Below are 25,279 nucleotides of genomic sequence, written 5' to 3'. Positions count from 1 at the left end.
GGCATTGTGGGAGCCGAGGCACAGACTGCTGTACCTCACAACTGTTATTTATGCGCGAAGTAACACCTCCAATTTTTGTAGTTTCATTCGTGCCCTTTCAGGCACACACGTTGCTATGAAACTAAGAATCATAATGAACGGTGTGCGGTGATTTTCTGAGTTCCATATCGTTTTTACTACGTTACATATTTACGGGGTGCACACCTACAGCCTTACTGTGAACGCCCAAAAAGTGGCACAATTAGATTTTGCACCAAAGTGAGCCTAGATGCAAATTTGCCTAGATGCTAATTTGCTCCCATTGCACGAAAGGCTGGACCCCAGCTTTCTGTTTACAATTTATTCACAACGTAGTAAGAGCAACTGTGCAATAGCCATGGTTTCCCTGTGTAAGAGCCAACGCTAATGTGCTCATTTTTAATGCACCTGTACAGTATGTAACCGCCAGCAGATTACATTTTGACACGTTACTGCGCTACTTAAGGCCTAGGTTGCAGGTCCGCAGAGGAGACGTAGCAAAATGGGACCTGCATGTTCCTTCTGCCGCCATCTTGTCCCAGCCACGAGCCAATGCAAAACACAACTACTGAATTGTTTGGCACAACTGTGAAGATGTTCAGTGGCTGGACACAGCAAAGCTATCAAGCTGAAGGTGCTTCTTGTACCAGCCAGGAAGTACTTTATCTGCTTCAACAAAATATTGTGTACAATAGCTTGTGCATAGCACTTTTTTTTTCTGCATTTGGCACATCACTTATTTGTGGTTTTATGTGCAATAAGCCACAATATCAAAACTCAGAATTCACATGTGTACACATTCTAAATTGTATTGGCAACTGCACCTTGTCTGTAGAATTATAAAATATGCTATGATATTATGGTCATTTCAAAACCTCACTAAATTGATCAGTGACAACTGCAAACTATGACGCAAAGGGTCTGGTTGTGAATAAATATTATATATTTACTCCGTTCACCAATCTGTGCAAACACAGTGTTTATACTGAATAGAAAATCATATTTCAATTCATTTAGCTGGAAATGAGGAGAGAACATTTTGCTCTCCCTTAAATTCTCTTTTTAGTTGCAGATTGAAGCTCCAGGGCAGTGAAAGAGGCTGTGCAGTTGGAAGTCAGTGGTTCTGAGTTCAGCCCAATCAAACACCTATGTAAGCCTGATTTACGTTTGCCTCGCACACTGAAAGTTTATCTTACTAACAAAGGGTCTCAATTCCCTTATTTAATGTGAGGCATTCTAATACTTGAGTGATCATAATTGCAATTAAATCATAACATTTTGTTTTAATGCCCTAATATATTCAGGCTTTTATATTATTTAGCTTAGAGAAGTTGTAATCACATTTTCTCACTGTAATAAAATGTGACTGTAGTTTAAAAATCATTTTCCTGATCATGAGTACACAAAAATATATCCCTGTTCCGTATGTTGTAAAAGAACATTGTGAACTAACAAACACATTAATAAAAGAAGCACTTCTTAATAACATTATTTTCACCTGCTGTTAAATTTAGTTTGGCAAACACGAACGCTAGTTCCCCCAGAGCCCCAAAGCAATACACCAGCCACAAATCTGTAACACTAACAGATTGAAGGGTTTTTCGCCATGTCCCTCTGGGCAGTTTCATTCTTATTGCTGTTTTGACACCTTTTGAACATTTTGCACTTTTTATGAAACATTGTATTTACAGCTATTTTTAACCCTGAAGAACGAGTTACTTACCTTCGGTAACGACTTTTCTGGTGGATACATTAGCTACCTGTGGATTCCTCACCTCATGAATACTCCCATGGCGCCAGCATTCGACGGAAATCTTCTTACCAGTCTCTGCACGTCGACGAGGACGTCACTGTCTCGCACGCGACGCCGTCTGACGTCATACAGGCAATAAGAGGTCCTCGACGACGTGCGGACGTCAGTACCAATAATTTTTTTACGTGCATGAGAACAACCAGGCAATGCAATGAAAGAACAAAGCAACATCCATTATATTGTAAAAATACACCACATTGTATGAATAACTGTAAATCTTTTTATGTACATATATATATATATATATATAAAACTCTCTCTTTTAAAATATATACACACACCAAGTATATACATAAAGATATATACACATATACCTATATATATATAAATATATTATATATATACATCTATTGCACCCTCAAAGATCAAGAGGAGCACACTCAAGGATTACTTGGCAAGACCATAAAGGCAACGGGGAGGCGGGTGGGACCGTGAGGAATCCACAGGTAGCTAATGTATCCACCAGAAAAGTCGTTACCGAAGGTAAGTAACTCGTTCTTCTGATGGATACAACTACCTGTGGATTCCTCACCTCATGAATAGAGTCCCAAAGCAGTACCACGCCCGGCGGTGGGTGCCTAAATGGTCAAACCAAGAAATCCTGCAGCACTGACCGTGCAAAATGGCCGTCCCTTCTAACCTCAGAATCTAAACAGTAATGTTTTGCAAAAGTGTGAAGGGACGACCAAGTTGCGGCCTTGCAGATGTCGACCACAGGAACACCTCTGGCTAAGGCCGAAGTGGCCGACTTAGCTCTGGTGGAATGAGCTCTAATGCCCTCAGGAGGATCCTTCTTTGCCAAAGAGTAACATATTTTAATGCAAAGAACAACCCACCTGGATAGTGTTCTCTTGTGGACTGCCTTTCCTCTCCTCTTGCCCACGTATCCAATAAACAGCTGATCCTCCAGCCTGAAATCCTTTGTTCTATCGATAAAGAAGCTCAACGCTCTCTTTGGGTCCAGACGGTGCAGTCTTTCTTCCTCTTTGGAAGGATGAGGCGGAGGATAGAACGTGGACAAAGTAATTGCCTGAGCCAAATGGAAGGGTGAAACAACCTTCGGGAGGAAAGCAGCCTTGGTCCTCAACACCACCTTATCCCCATAAAAAGTTGTATAAGGGGGTTTTACTGATAAGGCCTGCAACTCACTCACTCTCCTTGCTGATGTTATAGCTATCAGGAAGACTGTTTTTAAAACCAAATACCTCAAGGGGCAAGAATGCATAGGTTCAAAAGGGGACCCCATAAGGAAAGTCAGGACTAAGGACAAATCCCATTGCGGCATAACGAATGGCTTTGGAGGATATTGATTTAGAAGACCTTTCAAGAATCTGATAACAATAGGGGATTTAAATAAAGATGGTTGGTCTGGAAGACATATGAAGGCTGACAAGGCCGATAAATAACCTTTAATGGTAGCCACTGCACAACCTTTCTACGCCAGAGATAGAGCAAAAGACAAAACGTCCGATAGATGAGCATGTAAAGGATCAATCTGCCTCTCTCCACACCACGCAACAAATTTAGACCACCTATTAGCGTAGATAGATTTAGTGGAGTGTCGCCTGGCCGCTAATATAACATCCACTACCTCAGGCGGGAGAGAGAAGGAACTCAGGTTGCCCCGTTCAATCTCCAGGCATGTAGGTGCAGACTCTGGAGGTTGGGGTGTAGAACCTGCCCCTGCGACTGCGAGAGGAGGTCTGCCCTGAAAGGGAGACGGAGCGGCGGGCACGTTGAGAGTTGGAGAAGGTCGGAGTACCACACCCTCCTTGGCCAATCCGGAGCTATTAAGATTACTAGAGCCCGGTCTTGGCGAATCTTCCTCAATACTCGAGGAATCAAGGGTATGGGAGGAAACGCGTAAAGCAACTGGCCGCACCAGGTCATTTGAAACGCGTCCCCCAACGCTTCCTGCATCGGATACTGAAGGCTGCAGAACAACGGACAATGCGCGTTCTCTCGAGTGGCGAACAGATCTACCCGAGGAAACCCCCAATTCTGGAAGATTAAACGGACTTGATCTGGATGGAGACGCCACTCGTGGTCTGCCGAGAAGTGGCGACTGAGACTGTCCGCACGCACGTTCAAGACTCCGGCCAGATGGTTTGCTATCAAGCAAATCCGATGGTCCTTTGCCCAGGACCATAGTCGAAGAGCTTCTCTGCAGAGAAGGTACGACCCCACTCCTCCCTGCTTGTTTATGTACCACATCGTGGTAGTATTGTCCGTTAGGACCTGTACCGACTGACCACGAAGGGAAGGGAGGAAGGCCTTGAGAGCCAGACGTACAGCCCGTAACTCTAACAGATTGATGTGAAAAATCTGTTCCTCTGGAGACCAAAGACCTTTGATCTCCAGATCCCCCAGATGAGCTCCCCACCCTAGAGTGGAAGCATCCGTTATGACTGTGGCCACTGGTGGCGACTGCTGGAACGGTTTTCCTTGTGAAAGATTGTTGCTTGCAATCCACCACTTCAAATCCACAGCAGCATCTCTGGAGATCTTGACAGTACCCTCTAGATCCCCTCTGTGTTGAGACCACTGCCTTCGGAGGCACCACTGAAGAGCCCTCATGTGCCAGCGAGCATGCGTGACCAACAGAATGCAGGAGGCAAAAAGACCGAGCAGACGAAGGACCTTGAGGACTGGAACTACCGCTCCATTTCGAAACATTGGAACCAAATCCTGAATATCTTGAATCCGCTGAGGCGGAGGAAAGGCCCGACCCAATGTCGTATCCAGTACTGCCCCTATGAACAGGAGGCGCTGAGAGGGCTCCAGGTGAGATTTGGGCTCGTTCACCGAAAAGCCCAGGTCGAACAACAACTGGGTTGTTGACTGCAGATGACGCAACACAAGCTCCGGGGACTTGGCTTTGATCAACCAATCGTCCAAGTAAGGGAATACTGCTATCCCCTTCCTTCTGAGTTCTGCCGCAACCACCGACATCACCTTCGTGAAGACTCGAGGTGCTGAAGTAAGACCAAACGGAAGGACCGCAAACTGGTAGTGTTGCGATCCCACCACAAACCGGAGATACTTCCTGTGTGACTTGAGTATCGGGATATGAAAGTAAGCATCCTGCAAGTCGACAGACACCATCCAGTCTTCCATGTTCAACGCCAAAAGCACCTGTGCTAGGGTCAGCATCTTGAACTTTTCCTGCTTGAGGAACCAATTCAAGATCCTCAGGTCCAGAATTGGTCTCAAACGACCATCCTTCTTGGGAATCAGGAAATACCTTGAGTAAACTCCTTGACCCCTTTCCTGCTCCGGGACCAACTCCACCGCGCCCTTTAAAAGGAGGACTTCTACCTCCTGTTCTAGCAACAGGAGGTGTTCTTGTGAACAATACGAAGGGCGGGGCGGGATGAGGGGCGGAAACTCCCGAAAGGGAAGGGTGTAGCCTTTTCCCACAACACTGAGAACCCAAGTGTCCGACGTAACAGTCTCCCATTTGGTGAGAAAATGCTGTAATCTTCCCCCTACAGGAGAGGAGTGAGTGGGAAATGGTGGAAGCCTAAGGCTGCTTCCCCTGCTGCACCCCGCCAGAGGATGAGGAAGAGGCAGAGTGCTGCTGAGAGGCTCCCCTGGTGCGGACCCTACCCCTCCCCCTAAAAGATCTATAGGGATGGGAAGAGGCAGGTTGCTGATATCTTCCCCGAAAGGAAGAGGAGGAAGAGCCACGCCCAAATCCACGAAACCTCCTGAAGAATCTGGAAGAGGCCGTGGAAGAAGGAGCTTGGAGTCCCAACGACTTAGCCGTGGCCCTGCTCTCCTTAAAACGTTCCAAGGCCGAATCAGCCTTAGCCCCAAACAGTTTGTCCCCATCAAACGGGAGATCCAACAATGTGGACTGTACATCTGCCGAAAAGCCCGAGTTACGGAGTCAGGCCTGTCTCCTTTCCACCACAGTTGTGCCCATTGCTCTGGCTACCGAGTCGGTGGTATCCAGTCCCGTCTGGATAATTTGGGTCGCAGCAGCCTGGGCATCAGAGACAAGATCCAAAAGACCCTGGGGAAGCTCTGTAAACGAAGAGGAGATGTCATCCATCAGAGCATGAATATACCTCCCCAGGATACAGGTCGCATTAGTGGCTTTTAACGCCAGACTGCAGGACGAAAAAATCTTCTTCGACTGCGCCTCTAGCTTTTTTGAGTCTCTGTCCCCAGGCACCGTCGGGAAAGAACCAGGCGCTGACTTGGACGAACAGGAGGCCTGCACAACCAAGCTCTCCGGCGTAGGGTGCCTAGATAGGAAACCAGGATCAGTTGGAGCCGTCCTATACCTCCTGGCCACGGCTCTGTGAACTGCTGGGGAAGATGCCGGCTTCTTCCACACCTCTAAAACCGGATCCAGCAGAGCGTCATTAAAAGGTAATAGAGGCTCCGCCGCGGCTGAGGCCGGATGCAACACCTCTGTCAAAAGGTTTTGTTTCGCCTCCACCACCGGCAAAGGCAGGTCCAAAAAACTAGCTGCCTTCCGTACCACTGTATGAAAGGAAGCAGCTTCCTCGGTATATTCCCCCGGGGACGAAAGGTCCCACTCAGGGGAAGTGTCCAGCCCACTGGCCGACTCCAGTCCACGCAGCCCATCACCCGAGTCCTCTAGCTCTCCTTCCTCTAGGGCTCGTTGGTACTCCTGCTCCTCTAGTACCCGGAGAGCACGCCTCCTTGAACGCAGTCGTTGCTCAATCCGCGGAGTCGACAACACCTCCGCTGAAGTCGGAGATCGGCGCCGATCTTCCGAAGCCACCGACGCCGCATCCGGCGCCACAGGTAACTTCGGCGCCGACTGAAGAGCAGATGAAACGGATGGACCCACCGGAGTCACAGGCCGAAATCTCGACGTCGACGGGATGGAAATCCCTGGGGCCAATCCCTCCGAAGCCATCGGAGCGGCCACCGGCGCCGACACTGGCGCCGAGCCCACGTTCCCAAACGGGAGAAAGGGCATAAAGGGTGCCGGCCGAAGAGGCGCAGGATCACCCAAAGAAAAGGCCAAAGGCCCAGCCGGAGCACCCCCTGGAGCCATCTGTTGGAAGATGGCATACATCGCATTCAAGAATGCGGAACTATCGGCTCCAGGGGTGGGAAAAGCCGGATACTGGGGTGCCTGACTCGGAGGCGACCCCGACGCCGGCCTCGGCGTCTGCGCCGGAGAAAACACCTGAGGCTCCAATACCTCAATCACCGACGCCTGTCCAGGCGAAGTTGGAGACGTCGGAGAGAGCAACGGCGTCGAAGGATGCGGCGTCACCGTGGGGCTGACCTCCCATGTCCTCCGGCGCCGATCCGGAGACCTGGAACGAGCCTCCCTTGAATGACGCCGAGATTCTCTACGGCGCCGGGATTCTCGATGACGCCGATGTCTTGGAGAAGACTTTTTCTTGTGATGCTTCTCCTTTGACTTGGCCATAAACAGCTTCGCCTCGCGTTCTTTAATGGCCTTCGGATTCATGTGCTGACACGAATCACAAGTCGAGACGTCGTGGTCGGAGCTCAAACACCAAAGGCAATCGGAATGAGGATCCGTCACCGACATCTTGCCTCCACACTCACGACAAGGCTTAAATCCAGACTTTCTCTGCGACATTATTTCCACAGAGAAAGAGTACGCAGCAAGATATACACTGTAACCGCAAGAGTAACAGTTGCTCCCTCGAAGATAACCGTTTCGAATGCACGGAAAAAAGGGAACTGACGTCCGCACGTCGTCGAGGACCTCTTATTGCCTGTATGACGTCAGACGGCGTCGCGTGCGAGACAGTGACGTCCTCGTCGACGTGCAGAGACTGGTAAGAAGATTTCCGTCGAATGCTGGCGCCATGGGAGTATTCATGAGGTGAGGAATCCACAGGTAGTTGTATCCATCAGAAGTTCCATTGTCTGGAACATTACTTCTCATTTATGATACTGCCAAGATATCCCATGCAATGCTCAATCATATTAATGACTTCACTCAAATCTTTGCAACTCATTCGGCATTTTTCTTATTAATTGGAAAGAGGGGGTTAAAAGCACACAGTCTTAGCACGCATGGGCACAGTAGGTGCAAAAGGTCTTTTAACATTTAGTTTTAAGTCGTGTTTCAAAAAATGTGTTTCACATCAACATATTTTCATAAAAACAATAACATATCAATCAATGATTTTCTAGTTTCTTTGCTTCACAAGAATGTCCTTCCTTTTTTAAAATTTTATTTATTGAATGTTGCATGTGATATAGAGATACAATTCAGTACACTCATGAATACTGACAGATAACTTCTGATACAAGCAGGCGTGGGCCACCCCGAATCAGCGGGGTGCATTGCTCAGAGTGTATAATAACAAGGTTTTATGTTTCCTAATTTCACAGTTTCTTATATTTCTACCGTTGTAGCCATCATAGTGGTATAAAACCAGGAACCATAGAACGAACTCCCTTTCGCCCCTCACAACAGAGTAATAGGCACGCAATACGGAGCCCCACATGTCCAAAGAAGTGATAAATGTACATGTGACCACCTCACTTGTGGAATTGGGTATCTATCCTGTTGAACTCGGAAACCTTGGCACAATATGCTCCCAGGACAACTACGTTGACCCTGGCTCATTGGCTTCCATGTGTGCTGCAATACTCCAATGCCTTTCCTGTGAAAGCGGTCAGGAGGGACACCCTATCGACAATGATCGGGTGCTGGCAGAGACCTCTGCTCTCTTCCCCTCTCCGCGCTATTTCCTCTGCCCCAGCCCAGCAATCCAACTCTGTATGCTACCTGCAATAGCATGGTCCATCCGAAGACTTCTAGTGCATGACCAGGGCCCGTCTGGCCAGCACCAGAGACAGAGAGACAGATGCTAGAACCTAGCATCCCCTGTGGGTAATTTCAGGGATGGGGAGAGCCCAAAGAGGCAGACCTCCAGTCCCCACAGGTTAGCCCGATCCAAGGTATGCTCCAGGTCAGACACGCACCCCCCCCGCCCCCCGAACCACCAAGCTCCCGAACACAATCCGGTCATATGTATGAAATTGGCATTGGGCTACTGACAGTGAGCACATTGCATAGCTGTAGTGCCCTGCACTGTATTAAGGTGGTGCAGTGTTCGGTACACAAACACAAAAAGTTGAACTGTATGTAGCAGAAGTGGGTGTTTCTTTAAACTGTAAGAACCCTTTCCAATGCCAGTGTCCATTCTCCATCCTGGAGCCCCCGGCCCATTGCTGTTTCCCATCTGCCCCGGAGCTGTACAGAAGTAGCCGACCTGCAAAGCCAATAGACTGCCCTACAGCACTCCCCAAAGGTCAGGACAACATGCAGAACCTCATGTGCCCGCAGGTCAGACGGCCATATGGCATGGATCGCCAGCGCCATCACCGTGTATGTAAGGAACCTCAAAGCAGGCAATCCTGCATCAGTCACCAGGTCCTCAAGTGATCTTGGCCTGCCTACAGCATAACAATCCCCCACCAAGAGGATGTGCCCAGCAGTCCAAACGCACAACATCCAGGACATGAGAGAACCACCACTAGGCATTGGGAGACCCATTAATGGCACAACTTGTGAGTACGGCAGTGGCTGACCCGAGAAATTGGCAAACTTCTTTCTAGCAGGAAGTTTCCACAGGACAAGTGACACTAGCCAGACATGATCCCGGTCCGCTCCGTAGAGTCCTAACTCCAGTCAGTGACAGCCTGTGACCCAGTGAGCCAACAACTGTACTTGTGCCACTATATAGTATAGCTCTAAATTTGGGATCCCCAACCCACCTTCCCTTGTCAGTAATTGCGGGTATGCAGCAATGCCCCTGCACTGTCTACCATCCCAAATTAGTTCAGGCACCAGAGTATCCAGGGACCGAAATCATGACATAGGTATTCAGGGAGGGAGGTTCACAATCAGCAAAGCAACCTGGGTAAGATGATCACCTAATCATTAGAGGGAGTCGCATCGTGCAACAGTATGCAGCACTTGCCTTCAGGGATTGAAGTGCACCCCGCAAACTACCCTCTCTACTATCAGCATTGCAATGAACAATTTGGATTTTAAGGTATTGGAACATCCGGGGTTCCCAGGGTATACCACTGTCTTCAACCACTCAGAGTGGTTCAACTGAGTCCCCGCAAACTGGGAAAACACAATTCCTCCAAGCTAGTGACCAATCTCGTCACTTCGCCCAGTTGATGTAGCATCGAGGCACACCAGGGTACTCTAGTTTTGACATCCCGCAAAAAAAACAAGAGCATGATGTCCGCGTATAGGGAGATGTTATGCTCCCCATCATGGAGCAGTATGCCCTTACTCAGGCCTTGTTGCCGAACGGTGCCTGCAAATGACTCAATGGCCAAAATATATAAGGGGGGTGGGGGAGAGAGAAGAAAGAGGGGCCCTGCCTTGTGAAAATCTCAAGTGGGTCTTTGATATTTTGCCCAGTTTTCACCGGAGCTCGAGCCCCGGTATACAACAGTGTTATCCACTTGCCCCATTCAGGGACCATGTTCATGCAATATATTACTGTCTGCTTATAGATCCTCTGCAAGGTATCAAAGGCCTTACACAGGTCCACTAATAACACTACTGCCTCTGGGGCAGCGTCCAGTACCCTGCAAAGGTGCCTAATATTCAGAGAGGTGTTGCAATGTGGCATAAAGCCATTCTGACCCTTATATACCAGATGGGGCAAGTGGGGCTGCAAATGGGTAGTCAGTACCTCACTGAGGATTTTGAAGTCGATGGTGAGCATCGACAGAGAGCAGTACAAGGAAGTCTCTTCCAGTGTTTTTCCCAGGCTTCAACAGGGAGATCAGCAGTGGCACACATGGGTGGTAGGATGCCTGCCTCCCACACCAAATCATTTAGAACCACCAGCCAGGGCACTGGGAGCGAGCTAAACACCTGTTAGAACTCTGCAGGGAGACCATCTGCCCCAGGGGTTTTCCCCGTCACTAGATCAAAAACTTGTCAATCATGTCATCTGCGAGGACAGAATCCACATATAAGTCGTTGTAGTGTTTAACAAACTCCCTGGGTGTGAACGGGTGCACAATGGAAGGCCAGCAGCAGCCCTAAGTATATGTATGGCTGGCGACCGCTGCTCTGAGGAGCCAAGCCAGGCCAATAACCTTCCAGCTCTGCCCAACTCTGCCTGGGTCCGAGCCACAAGTTGTTCTTTATGGAAGAAAATGCCAAGCCGACCTATGGGGTCCACATGGGACACCTGCATCTCCAAAGATTCCGGGAAACAAGAGGGCTCAAGCAGTGATGCAGCTTCCAGGTCGTGCAACCTGGACTCCAAGCTGTTAAACTTGTATTCTAAAGTTCTACACAGCACAGTCTGTACACCTATGCAATGACCCCGGATCACAACTTTAAACGTCTCCTAGATACTGGTCACAGATGCAGTGCGCTGGTTATGCTGAAAATATCACTATTTGCCCCTCTGGATCGCCAAGTGATGCAACAGTTCCTGGCGGGGGGGACCTCAAAGTAGGGATCGAGGCCAGCCTTCTTCCCCAGTTCAAACGCATAATAAGTGGGTTATGGTCAGAGTAAGTACGAGCCAGGTACTCCTGCTGAGTGGCCTGGTCAGCTACTGTGGGGGACCCCAGAACTTAACAGTGCATGCAGGTCATGCATCGGGGAATAAAATGACTACTCCCATGCCTGGTCATGCCAGAGTTGCCAGAGATCCAGAAGGCTTCAATTGGCCATCCACTGCCAAGAAAAGGCAGCCATCCTGTGAACAGGAGATTCGAGGAATGGAGGGGAGGATCAGCCCAAAAACACATCTGTCAGACAATGAAAGTCTCCCCCGTTTGGTATGGTAATGTTGGTGCAGTGCCCAGGATTCTAGGAAGACCCACTGGTTAACATTGGGGGCAACAGATGCACTCAGCCCCGGAGACCTCCAATCCAGTGTTTGAATAAGCAGCACTTACCTTCCCTCCCTGTCAATGTGTTCAGACTAGCAGTAGAACAGGACCCCCGCCCGGATCCATATAAGCGTGCCCCTAGCAAAGGAGGAGTAGAAGGTGTTGAAGACCTGGCCCCTCCACCTTCTACACAGGTGTGTCAGCTCAGGATCCACCAAGCGGGTTTCCTTAAGGAATGTAATTACTACGCCATTCTTACTAGATAAGAGTATATCAGGCAATGTTTGCAGGTGCAGGGCATCCCCTTAATGTTCCAAGTAGGGACAGTATAACAAGGGACCTATGTAGCCATCAGCTGATGTGTGGCAAATGACATTCCCCTCGACCCCCAGTGCCGTCCAACCCAGCACCCAAGTTGCAGCTGTAGAGAAGTGGAGTACAGTGTTGCCCAACCACGTGAGTGGTCCCCACAAGCTCCATGTGCCAGTTGTGCCATAACAAACAAATCCCCTTCCCCACCCGCTGGGCCACCACAACAACGGTCAGGTGCCTATACCCCAACAAGCCACCACCTTGAGAGTCACTCTGTTGCCAGTGACAACGCACTACAAGCATCCACTGTAAGTGGCATGCCAGCTCTGAACAGTGAGAAGTGAGTTCACCATTCACCAGCCATCATCTCTGATGAAACCACAGGAATCCTTGCTGTAGAAACAAGAGCAAGCGGGACCTCGTAGAGCAGTCATCATCCATGATCCCTGCAAAGAGCAAGAACCCTGACAGAAAGGGGCAGGAAACAAAGTTCATGAGCCATATGAGGTGTCAGGAGAGGTCCCTGGGAGGATCCCACAAGGGCCGAATCACAGTCGGTACCATTATAGGATCAGCCAAGTTAGCAGCCTCCCGACATCGAGCATGGCACACCGCATAGCTGGCTAGTCCCCGCCTAAGGGTCCTCTTTGGTTAGGTCCATCTGTCGTGTTGTCTGGTGTCCTTCCAAACAGCATGCTCTGTGCCTCCCCTTGCAGCGCTGTGGGTGAGGCAACAAGCCCTTGGCTGCCTCCCTCCTGTACGATGAGATTCACTCCATTCCCATGCCTCTGTTGGGGTATCACAGAAGTATGTGCGACTATCAGATATGACCTTAAGGTGGAATGGAAACAGCCGCATATACTGGAAGCCAAATTCTCAGAGCGAGCGTTTCACCTTCAATTAAGTAGCTTTCCTCCACTGAGCAGCCAGTGGGTAGTCTAGCAAGAGGGCAACTTTAGCATTCCCGAGCCACAGAGGGCCTTTCGAGCAGGCCACAAGCAACAGTGTGTCTGTCTCTGTAGTTAAGTAAGCACATCACCACTGGGCGAGGCTGTTCCCCAGCAGTATTAGTTGCTGGTGCACTTGATAAGCTCTCTCCAAACCAAAGAATTGAGAAAGCCCTTGTTGCTCCACAGCTGTGCAGAACCACTGTTCAAGAAATGCCACCATATCACATTCTTTCAAACCCTCAGGAAGGCCAACCACTCAGACGTTGTACCTGCTGCGGCTCTCTGAATCTTCTGCCTGCTGATCTAACAGTGCAACTTTCGTGGTAAGTGATGCCACCTGCTTTAGGAGTTCATCCACAATGTGGTGCACTGTTTGAATGACAGTCTTGTTGGATTTCATCTTGTCCGCTAATTTGCAGTGGTTGTCATGCATGAATGTTCATGTCAATCGACACACTATCAATTTTAGCTTCTAGCGTCTCTCTATGATGGCTTCCAGGATTTGGTCCATCTTGTCAGGAACCTCTCAACACATGCGAGGCACCCATCTTCCACCTGTGTTTCCTCTATGTAGGGTGGCATGGTATCTGGTGCAAGCCATTGTTCCCCAGCAGTAGGATCACTTGGCAGAGGAACTATAGGGGCTCGTGGGCCAGTAGGAGACAATGACCCAGACCGCCCCTTCGATTCGATAAACAGCTCCCTTAGGGTTCTAAACAATAGGTCCCCTGAAGGGGCTGGGTTCCACTTCAAGTACCAATGGCAGTGGAGAAGGTGTAACCCTGGTAGGCACGGCCTCTGTGGGTGACTGCCGTTTACCTCTGCCGGCCCCTCAGCGGTTGACACATTGTGGCCAGTGCCTCTGACGTGCCTCCTCCCCCACGGGTTCCCTATGGCAAAAGGTGCCTTCCGGTCCTTCGGTGTTGGCAGCAGTACAGGCCCTCAAGCTGCCTGTGCTTATAGTACCAGAGACCTTGAGCACACCTCTGCTCTGAGGCACCTCCTGGCTCCTCTCCAGTGCTCCATGTCTTAGGGGGTGGGTAAGAAAGGTCATCCGCTGTGGTGACTGGGATCCATTCATGAGGAAGCGCCACCTCTTGCCACACAATGCAGTCTGTGGCACAAGGCTCGTCTCGCTAGGCCACGCCCACGGCCGCCATACTGAAGGTCAGCCCAGGGTTCAGGCTGAGAGTGGCGCTCAGAGCACTCAGAGTGCGACCATGTTAGTGTGCGCTGTCGCCACACCTTCTTTCACAAGAATGTCTGAGCCATGAGAAATGTATTTATATTTACCCATGAATGCCACAAAATGGCCTGGGTCAACTAAAGGCTGGCACCATTTTGCTGTTCAAGGAACTACATGCATGAAACATGTTCGCTACTGGCACTGGAACGCTGGCCAACAACCGGGCATCCACAAAGGCCGGTAGGAGATTATCTGGTAACCCAGTGCTACCATTTCCTCAGCCTGAAATCGCACAGTGAAAGATCGGCTTTATGGTACCTCTTGGTGCTAAATCACTCACTCGCATATGTCAGAAGCAACCTCAGGGAAGGATCGGCACCCATAATGTTGGCACCTGATGGTATGTGCCATCTGTCTTGCTTTCGTCAAATTGACTGACAGTAGTTTTAGGAGTTTTCACCTTTTCAAAATAAACACATTCAATGTTCTGTTTTGTATTTAGTTTTAACTTACTGCATACACAATGCAGCTAGCCCACGGAACAAGGCTAGATACAGCTAGCATCCTTTCCTGTACTGCACTGCATGCTCTTTAAGAGACATGGACTTTTGAAAAGGGATTATTTGAGAATCCAAGTGATAGTTAGTGCCCTCTCTGCCTACCTAGGCATCAAGCTCAAAAGGGTTAAAAAAAAAAAAAAAACTCATAGGTGTCACTCATCTTTTGCATAGATTTGTGTCTTAGCGTGAGTCACAGCTGTGCAATCAGGCAATGTGGGCCACTTCCTTTCATGTTGCTCAATTACACACCACTCTGTTGTGTAATCGAAACTCCCATTATCACAGCTCTGAAAATCTCAAGAACTGTTACATAAACGCCACTTTGTATGGTCACATAATATTATACAGCTCTAGGGCAACGTATAATGCCACATCTTTATGACAGAAAGTTAGGCCTTTTAAGTGTCTCCTCTTCGCTCATTGCTGTTGTTGGGCTTTTCAACAGAAACAAACAGCAAGCATTCTTAAATGAGATACTTTAATTAGGATTGAGCATAATCTGGTTTCCCACAGCCTATGACTTCAATGTATTTCTCTAGCCTTACAGTTGCGTAAAGAGAGAGAGAGAGAGACACAAAGAGAGCAAGTAGAAAGGGAGCGATAATGGAAAGAGGAAGAAAGAGATATGAGGCAAAAAAGATGGAGGTAGAATAAGAGAAAGTGAGAGTAATCACATGCCAATCTTATGTTTTTTCCTTGCTTGGCTCGTGTTTTGTTTCCTACATCCAACCCAGATCCCTGGCTCAGCCCTTCGGCACGAGTTTTCTGGCCTTCCTACCTTCACTCCACACGGAAGAGCGGATGCAACCTAGACTTACCAATACTCCGCCCATTGATGACTTCACGTCGTTTTCAGAGTCGACAAGTAGAGCATTTTCTACTTCCAAGATGCAATGCCAGTTCGGGGGAACTCTACCCAACTTGCAGTGGTCACAGGCATTTCCTTTCACCAGAAACATATCTGCAACATCTGGAGTGTCACCTTCCCGCTGTCCGTGCTAAAGCAACAATGATGCGCAGCCTTCCCACGCTCAGCACGTCATTACCTCGAATTATATGAAATTAATCAAATGAACAATTACTTGGTCACGGCTGAGATTCAGAGCGATCTGTTTTCGGCAGCGAGGCTGCACGCGGGCATTTTTGTTTTCATGTTCTAAGCAAAACGGCATCCGACAGAATGTGGAATATAAAACTAAATCAGCTATTCAGCTATCCAAACCAGAATGGACACGCTGTAGCAAACCACTTGATCCCTGTGTAGTCCAACTATTAACAGGTTAGGCTGCTTTCACTGTATGTATGCACAATGTGCTGTTTCACTGCCAGCCAATGTGAGCTACCTATGTGTATGAGTTCAACCCACTACCGTGACTTAATAAAGGAGGGTTCATCATGCAATAAAGCAAACCTGCTTTGTAGGTTCATATGTAGGGGTGCACACTTTTCTGACCAATGACCTCTTTACCTCCACTCTCAGATGTGAAAAATGGCCTGAAGCAAATCTGAAGTATCTCAAAGGAAGGAGGGGTGACCTATGTCAGGCAGGCATGGCAGCAGTGACTATTAGCATCATTAGTGAGCAACCACTATCGGCACTCACAGGGCGACAGATTCAGTGCTTAATTTGTAAAAGTAAGACTATCGGTGCCCGAAACTCAGCTCAGAAGCCCGAGCCTGGTACAATTAAATGTGGCCGTGCCAAGGCTGGTAGGCGTAAATCCACCTAATTCGCAATGGTTAATTTGTAAATGATTGAGTGCCTGTGCCCAAAGCTCTGCTTTGAAGCCTGTGCGGCTGGTGCAATTTAAGTGTTTGTGCACCGAATCCCAAGGCTGCGAAATTTTGCATCCACTACATGCCTCTTAAATCCACTGCGAGACAGTCCATGCACCTTTATCACACTCTTGCAGGTTCCTGCCTTCTCCCCTTGACAGTTTTTATATCTTCTGCTTTGTGTTTTTCCCCTTTCTTCATCTCAGAAAATGTCTGATGTAAAAAAATAAGTGCTGGTCCCAAAAAATGAGTCACTGTGTGCCCCACCAAAAATCACGGGCTCAAATTAAGCACTGTTTAAGCCTTTTAAATCCACTACTAGATAATCCCTTCCCCTTTCTCTCTCTTTTGCAGGTTTCCTGCTTTCTCCTTTTGTGACTTATTTTTTTGCCTTTTCCCTCTTCTGCCTTTCCGATCGGTGTGTTTTTCCCCTCACTGGCGCTCGGTTAATATCTGCAGAAGAAAAATAAGTGTCAGTTCCCATAAATAACTGCTGGAGGCCCCCAATTGCAACCACCAGTTCGAATTAGGCACTGGATGGCAGCTTGCGGGTGTGGAAGGGGTGGGGCGGCGCACGTGGGGGGGAGGTAGGTGGGAATAAACATTAATTTCATTATTTTTTTTAAACGTACCTTCACTTGCCGCCGCTCCTCTCCTCTGTCGCAGGCACAGGCTCCCAAGCCTGCCCTGCGGCCAATCCTGACACTGCTCAGAGCAGCGTCAGGATTGGCTGGGAGTGCCCAGCCAGAGTACTCCCAGGCAGACTGGGAGCCTGTGCAGGCTTTCTCCAGCCCGCCAACTGTGTTCCTGGGCTGGAGAGAGCCTACTGAGCATTTCTGTTTGGCCGGACCGAGACGGCCAGCCAAACATACATGCGCAGTGAGGGGGAGTGCACACTGATCGTCACCCCTGTGGGTCCTGTCCCTTTACCAAAAAAAAGATAATAAACTCAGTTTATTATCATTTTCTGGTAAAGGTTTTGCAGCTGCCACTTTTGGCAGGGGGCTGGGGGGGTCAGTCCTCCACCATAATGGAGGAGTCACTCCTGCTGGACAGACTAATGCCAGCTCTGCATGGGTGCAGACTGGGACAAGCACTGGGCTCCAGAGTGGTGAGTGTTCATAGGGAAGCTATGTGATACTTTTCGGTATCTCCGGCAGCAGAGGTATGTCCTACACTCGGTCATTCATTTGATCATTCCACTGAAAGTGGCAGTGATGTGCAGATTGTCGGAAACATGTAGAGGCGACTATTGAAAAATGTGTTTGAGGTAGCGATGACCCGACATTTTTGAATTAGCCGTCTTTAATTCCTTTCAAATATAGTGAAAACACAATACATTACTTTAGTTCTCATTGCAATAAATTGATGATTACTGGTGAACATTTTTTTTAGGCATTGTAGTGGATTTTCAGGTTTTCCTCATGAATGTTTCTCTGCTTTCAAATGTAAGTTATCATATTTTCATGTGTTTTTAGTTTACACACATCAGATGGCCAGTAATCATGGCTTTGGTAAATACTCACCACTCATTTAATCAGCATTTAAACACAATTTGAAAACAAAGCAATCACACCAATATCAAACAATAAACACAGGTTGCTTTTAGTAAAAGACTGGTGAAGGGCCTGTGTGCAAGAAACAGACCCACTTTAACTCACTGACTATCGCATGATCCTAGTGGGTTCAGGCTATAATTTTTGTGGGGGAGATATGTTCTAGTGATTAGCCACCAGTAAAGAGTCTGGAAATGAAAAACACAGACAAATTGACTTCAACAATAAACTAGTGATATCTTTAGGCCTAAATGACATAGAGACAGTCCTGGACAAGAACGCACAACACTGCGTTGTTAAGCTCTGGGGTGATAAAAGTCAGTTTAGTGGAATCATGTACAACTCTTTCTGCTTCCAAAAATCAAAGATTGTGCCTGGCTGACAGCACAGAAAAACAATTTTTGACACCCTTCAATGATTTGAAAACGCCTCTTCCAAAAATAAAAAAATAAAAAATGTCGGTGATAATATAGAATGGGTCTGAATTTCACGCAGGCATAAGAGATGCCTTAGATACGAAAACAACCTCTCCAACAAATCCATACCAACAAGACGAACATGTGGCATGAGAGGAAAAAAGAATCTGGGGCAGCTAAGGTAGACATCACACCCACAATACGAACTGAGTAAATTATGGGAAAAACAGATAATTAGATACATTATCAAATCGCAGGCCCATCCTTTTTGGTCTTCACCAATTAATGTTTGTTTTCACTGCACCCAAAATTCACAATAAGGGTAATTTATTTTCTGTACAGATAACTGTTATGAGACCTCAAATAATCTGACAAACATTAGAAAAGCAGACGAGTGGTAAGCAAAAAAGTTCAGTGGATGAACGGAACCACTGCCAAAGTTTTTGAATATAACCGGAAGGTTGCATGTTAAATTCCAGGTAAGTATGATGAGACTCACAACCTCTCATGGTCGGTAAAATGATTATCATCGACTTCAGTCATAGTAAACCGGTTATGAGTACTTTGCAATGTTTTTCCATGTCTAGGTATTGAGTTATTACTCTGTAGAGCTGTTGTCAATCATGATTTTAAATGAGAAACAATGATACATAAGTAGATCCACACAAATGGTATTAATGAACTTGCCAGCTGAAATAAAGACAGATCTTCTGAGCCGGATTGGAAACGCATTAAGACAGGACTTGCATCAAAACGTTGGCTTGACTATTTGTGGGCCAATGTACACAGGGGGTAAAGTTTGCTTCATGGACGGATACGGTGTAACCATCCCAGAGGGAATCTGAGAGTGGTCCCTTTTTAGGTCGAGGATAGCAACACGCAAAGAGCTGCTCTGCCGATGTGTTGGTAGGTATCTGGGCTTTTAACCACGTCCACCACACCCCCATCACTATCACTCACTCATGGGCTTGCCTTTCAAAAATCCTTTGTTTTCGTTGGTAAATGCTTTATGCTTGTCCCTCCTTGGGGCGAATTTTGTTACCGCCTTGGCCATCAACCCTGTTACATGGATAATAGCACTTTTGCTGATAACTTTGACTGCGAGCGAACTTCTTTTTTCTTTTGTGTCTGTCCCGCTCATGGCGGCGGTGGCACTTTGAATCGGCTCGCTTATGCCAACTGTTTTATTTTTTATTTTCAGTTTGTGTGGCAAGAAAAGTCCGGATAGGAATTTACAACGCTAATAGCTCTAACTCGAGCAAACACGAGACCCATTGCATTGCAAATGCTTGTTTTGATTGGTTCTCTCTCCCACCTATGTTCTTACAAGGCTACGGTGTGAGCTAGGACGCCTATGTGCCTGTCCAAGGGATGCATATGTTGGCAAAGTTTATGTTGTGTTGGTGTGGCTAATAATTCCGTTATTATGTGTATGATTCAGATATAGCGCTGCCTGTAATCTCTGAGAGACGCTTGGTTTGAGATGTTGACATTTCACATAAGGGGTAGCTCCCAAAAGAACCCCTCATAAAGACTCTCAGTCGGTCTATGGTAAGGTGAATGAGGGAGGAACATGGAAATGGCTGTACAGACCGTCTCTCAAAATGACGAAATATTGTAAATTGCTAGTGAAGTAAAGTATGACCTGCTGGTTAACTCTCCTAGGGTCAATTCATCGCGGACCCTATTGGTCTGGATCAACAGGCTATAGAGGCTTTCATTTTCCAACTCGGAGGAGGCAGCACAGCGTGGTTCACAAAAACAGACGGTCATGCCTACCTGTCCTGCTCCTGCCTCATTCGCATCCTTTCATCCTCTGAAGGGAGGGCGTCGTGATCTTTCATTTTCAGTGAGCCCCTGTGTTCTGTTTTTTCAAACTTGTCATCCTTTCGATTCTTTCCAAACCTGTTGAAAAACAAGACCATTCTAAAATTAGCATTTACGCTTGCGCAGATCAGGGTACAAGAAAAGATCAAACCACAATTCCACAAGGACACATTTTCTTAAGTCCTTTTTACTCCTTTCGAACTTTACATCCACCACTCTTTTGAGCAATTTATCTGTCGATGCACGGATGGCTACCACTATGGTCTATCACAGAGTCAGTTACTTATCCAACAATTTCCATTAGGCAGAACTCTCACAAATATTGTTGGCACCTTGTTAAGAATCGGACATCAAACTACAGGGCAGAAAATGTACTCCTCTGATAAAAGAGGGCTGCACAAGAAGCCTAGTGCGCCTTCAACTGGTGATGGTAAGTCCTTCCTGTAAGCATGCACACCAAATTATTCGAGAGACATGGGGTGAGAAATAGTATACAAAACAGGAAGCTACAGAAAACCTTTTATTACATGAGTTTTGGCTATCGTGAATGTGTACACAGAAAAAATAAATCATACATATATCAGGGCCACCTGAGGAACAGTGATTCAAAATCACAATGGAAAAATCCGCACTATATCAGCAGTCAACGTTTTTTTTAAATAAAATGCTCTTCAGGATGCAGCGTGGTCATGGCACTCACAACTGTCACGCTCCTGGTTAAGTCCAAGCCATTTTACTTAGAAATATAATTGTCATTGGAATAGACATGGTATTGAGGTTCATAGCTGAGGAGGTAGGCCAAGATCAAAACAGGGACTGCTCAATAAAAGAGTATGGCATAGAAAATACACACAAGTTAAGATGAGGGAAAAGTCCACATTTCAAAATGACTTTCCATCCTGGGTAGGTGTACATTTGAACAATGGAGATCATGTGGTGTTATCGCATCAATACAGTGTTGCCACTGATGATGTGTGATATCAACAGCAGTGCCTCATAGAGAAGTAGGAGAATAATGTCTGCAAGGCTTTTTTTTTTCTTTTTTTAAACTTCTATTCAAATCACTCCAACCACTGGTTTTCAAGACCATATTTCAAAAGATTTTTTTTTAGGGCGCATTCCTTACCAATATCCAATGATATTTATCTAAAAGGTTATTAAGATCGGCTTCCAGGAAAAATGTAACAATGCAGAAGGTTAGGAGATTTCAGTGGGTTGGAAGATACCTTACTCATGTAACGGCTGGATTCTGGAATACTTTATCTAGAGATATTCAGGATATTGATGACCATGTAATAATGAAGGAAACAGAAAAGACAGCTGTTTCAACAGAAGGGGCTTATCCTGTGTTTTCTCTAATTGGTTGGGAAGATTATACTTTGCGGTAGTTCCCAAAACACCTACAAGCGCATCATTATTATTAATATTATTATTTATAGGCTGCAATGTCAATTATAGCCTGCTACACTTGTTACGATCTGTGCAATGAATCTCCATTACCGTAAGGAGATCAAATGGGCTTGTGCTAGTCTGAATTGAAGGCAACTCCACGTTGACATGAAGTGAGCCACGTTCTAAATCTGAAGTTATTGTCAACATAATCTGGAAGCACTGACCTTCAGTTAACATTCAGAGACAAAACCAAGCTCCTCTTTTTGAGGCTAAGAGCTTTTGCATTCAAAGGGCATTTAATACTCCTATTCTGAAGGCTACATCAACAAATCTTGGACTAGATTGTAGACTCAGATGTGTCCCTAATCCATTAGACAAGGACTGTGGTTAAAATTAGACTTCATCAGAGTTGGCTATTTGCCACAACGCCAACTTTCCTATCATCAGCTGCTGTCATAGACATGCATGTCAAACTCACATTTAGCTCTCATTAGTCTCTAAACACACACAAGTCAGGCACTGCAGAATGGCCAGGCTGGGTGGCTTGGGGAATACACAGCAGCGGCTCCTCCACTATGGGGGAGGAGCGTCGCCCCTCTGCCAGCAGCAGCCGCTGAAAACCTTTAACAACTAAACAATAATAAACCATGTTTATTATCGTTTTGTTGTTAAAGGGGTGGGGAATTGGGGATGAGGAGGACAAGGAGGAGTACATTGTGTACTTCCCTCAGTGCGCATGTATGAATCGTCGGCTGTCATAGGCCGGCCAAACACACATGCGCACTGTGCTCTCTCCAGCCCGGCACTGTGTTGCCGAGCTGGAGAGAGCAGGCACAGGCTTCCAGTCTGCCTGGGAGCCCCCTGGCTGGGCGCTCCAGCCAATCGTAATGCTTTGAGCAGCGTCAATAATGGCCTGTGCCTCCTATCAGGAAGAAGGAGCAGCGGAGTGGCGAGGAAGCAAGGCAGAAAAGTTTTTATTTTTTAATTTATTTGCTCCACCCCCGCCGCGCGCCACCCTGACCCTTCACCGCGCAGTGAGCCGCGACTAGAAAAGTAGTGCCGAATCCATATGTAGTGAGCCATGATATGGCATGGGGCAGATTTTAGGAGATTGTGCTGAGGAATGCCATCATCATCAGGTTTCTAGTGGATGAACAATTGAGAAGGGAGCCTCCATTATAAATCACTCATGGTGGCAGCCATATTGTAAATTGATATGATAAAGAAAGTGTGGCTGACCGGGGAATTAGATAGGTTTCTATCCACCTCAACTCCACATGAATCACTGCAAGAGTCTGGCAGCCATTTCTGATAAGGAAAGTTAACCTCAAGCAAGTAATGAAAAAAGAGAACGTGCAGTGTTACATTAAAACATGAGTCCTGTTTGCTTTGTGAAAAATATTTAGAATCTGTAACTTCTATCAGGCAATAAGAATATATTCTTTTGTAAACCTTTAGAAACTGTTCCTTTGCAGCTTCTTGCATGCAGTGAAACTGTTCTTACACAAACTGCTTGTACGCTGAAATATCGGTTCTGTGCTCTAAAACTCATTTGGGTCTTGATCACACTTTATCAAAATATAAACATAGAAGCGCACTGGTGCTTTAAAAAAAAATGTCAGACTCAACAAATACACCATAAGTTCAATCCCCTGTAAAACCCATTTACCGCATAGAAAAACAAGATGGTTGCTGTAACGGTGCGTTCCAGGGCGGATGATCCAGCAGCTGTTGATTGGGCACACCGACTCCCGCACATTCGGGTTAGACAACACTCCAGGGCTGCAAAAGAACAATTCTCTGCACAAAAATACCAGCCAATAATCTATATGCCTCCAAGTAGCTCCTGAGGCATAACAAGAAAACCTTCTTAACGCTTTAGTTGCATGACTTGTTCAAACTTTGCTCATCCTTAACGAACCGGAGCTTGCCAGAGATACATAAAACAGAAAAGGTCTGCTTTTCTTCCTGATGCATATTTGTATGCCAGTGGCAGCGTTCAGAGTTTTGGCCCATGTTTCAATAGTTTTGCATGAAGCCAACTAGACTCCCAAGGGCCAGGTTATTGTCCCTCCTGCAGGTTTGGAAGAGATTTATTTTTTGTTGACCAAAATCTTTTTCCATTATATCCAGAATGCTCGAGTGCTTTTAATGATTTAATATCCTATTACATATCTTTTTTTAAGTTGGAAGCTTTCCTACAAACATGACATATTTCAGACGCTTAGAAAGAGCTTTACGCAGGTACTATGACTCACGACCACTGTATAGAATCCAATTTGAGCCCATGCGTTGTCTTACAATTTGATATTCATATAAAACAGATACAGGCAGTGTTGGTCTGTAGTTTTGGCAAATGAGCAATAGAAGTGCCAAAGGAAATAATTACATCTGAAAGCTTTGAAAATATATTTATTGCCATCATCCGTATAAACCCAAGTTGGAGCAGTAAAATGCCCACCTAGCCTCAGGGACAGTGGATGTGGTCGGTTTGCTGTGTGCACCACTACATACCCAATCAATGGGGAAACATCTTCAAACCTTATTAATGTATGATACGTTTTAAATGCCAATTCCTGTCACATACTAAAATGTAAGCGGCCTGCTGATGACACAAAACTCATACTACAAAATGGCAACAGAGTCTGTGTTAATTATGATGAACAAAATCCCTGGTGTGGGAGCATGGAAGACAGCACAACTTGTAAAACTATCTTCTGTGCACCTCAGAAGTAAAGCATTTCACCAGAAAAAAAAGATAATACCTTCTTATGAAAGATCAGCAATCTATTAGCTTGCCCACTGTGCAAAACAGCAGATACTGGGCTACCGGTCGCTATTGTTATCAAATGGAAAAGATTATTTACACCAACGAACACGGAAAGTACATTTTACAATACATCAAGAAACAGCCCTTCATAAGTTCTCATCCCTGATGTATCGTTTACAGGCATCTTCATCACGTGCAATTTAATGCTACTGATGAAATCAAAAACACAAAATGGATAGCCATGAAAATGGACTGCCCCCCTGACTCAGCCCATGTTCCTGAAAACTTTACACAAGGCTATCTCCAGATTTATTTTCTCTGCGCTACCACTACTGATTCGAGTCATCTTAAAATCAGACCTCATCTTTGTCTACTTCACCAATACCTACTCTATGTTCCTATGAAACACGTGCTTCTGAAAGTAGGCTCTCTATGTAATGTCTGGAGAGCTTGTCAGGCAAAGTTAAACTCATGATTCAAAGATTAATAATAATTAAGATACACAAAATACCAAAATTCCCCTCAGTCACCGAAGAGAACTGCTCTTGATGTTAGAAATGTTTCTTTGCTAGCCCAGTGCATTAAAAGGAAATAGACAGAAGTCTTGTTGTCATAATAGGTGAATATTTCCTTGTTACTCCTTGAACAAATGCTCAACACAGTAGTGTAGAAATCTTATTTATTTGAAAGTAGGGTGATACAGGAAACAGGTCCACCACGCCCCCCAGGAACTGAGTCTCAACTGTCTCCCAGTCCAGTCTCAATATATGTCATAGAGGAACATGGAACCTGTACATGTCACAATACATATAACACACAACACATCCTTCCCTTTTTATTTAAAT

The 25,279-nt window shown here is 46.5% G+C and overlaps 1 protein-coding gene across 10 annotated transcripts in view; it reads right to left on the bottom strand.

The window, feature by feature from the left end:
• The window catches only part of PARD3 (par-3 family cell polarity regulator), a 1,239,520-nt gene that overhangs the window by 272,362 nt on the left and 941,879 nt on the right, over positions 1 to 25,279 (bottom strand). For all 10 annotated transcript variants that reach the window (XM_069211229.1, XM_069211227.1, XM_069211231.1 and 7 more), the window contains one exon: positions 20,225 to 20,350. In XM_069211229.1, the coding sequence (XP_069067330.1) occupies positions 20,225 to 20,350 (126 nt within the window). The remainder of the gene's footprint in view (positions 1 to 20,224; positions 20,351 to 25,279) is intronic.

This window comes from Pleurodeles waltl, chromosome 10 (genome assembly GCF_031143425.1).
Source record: "Pleurodeles waltl isolate 20211129_DDA chromosome 10, aPleWal1.hap1.20221129, whole genome shotgun sequence".
NCBI lineage: Eukaryota > Metazoa > Chordata > Amphibia > Caudata > Salamandridae > Pleurodeles > Pleurodeles waltl.
Note: the sequence above shows the minus strand (reverse complement) of the source record. Positions and strands in the feature narration are given on the sequence as shown.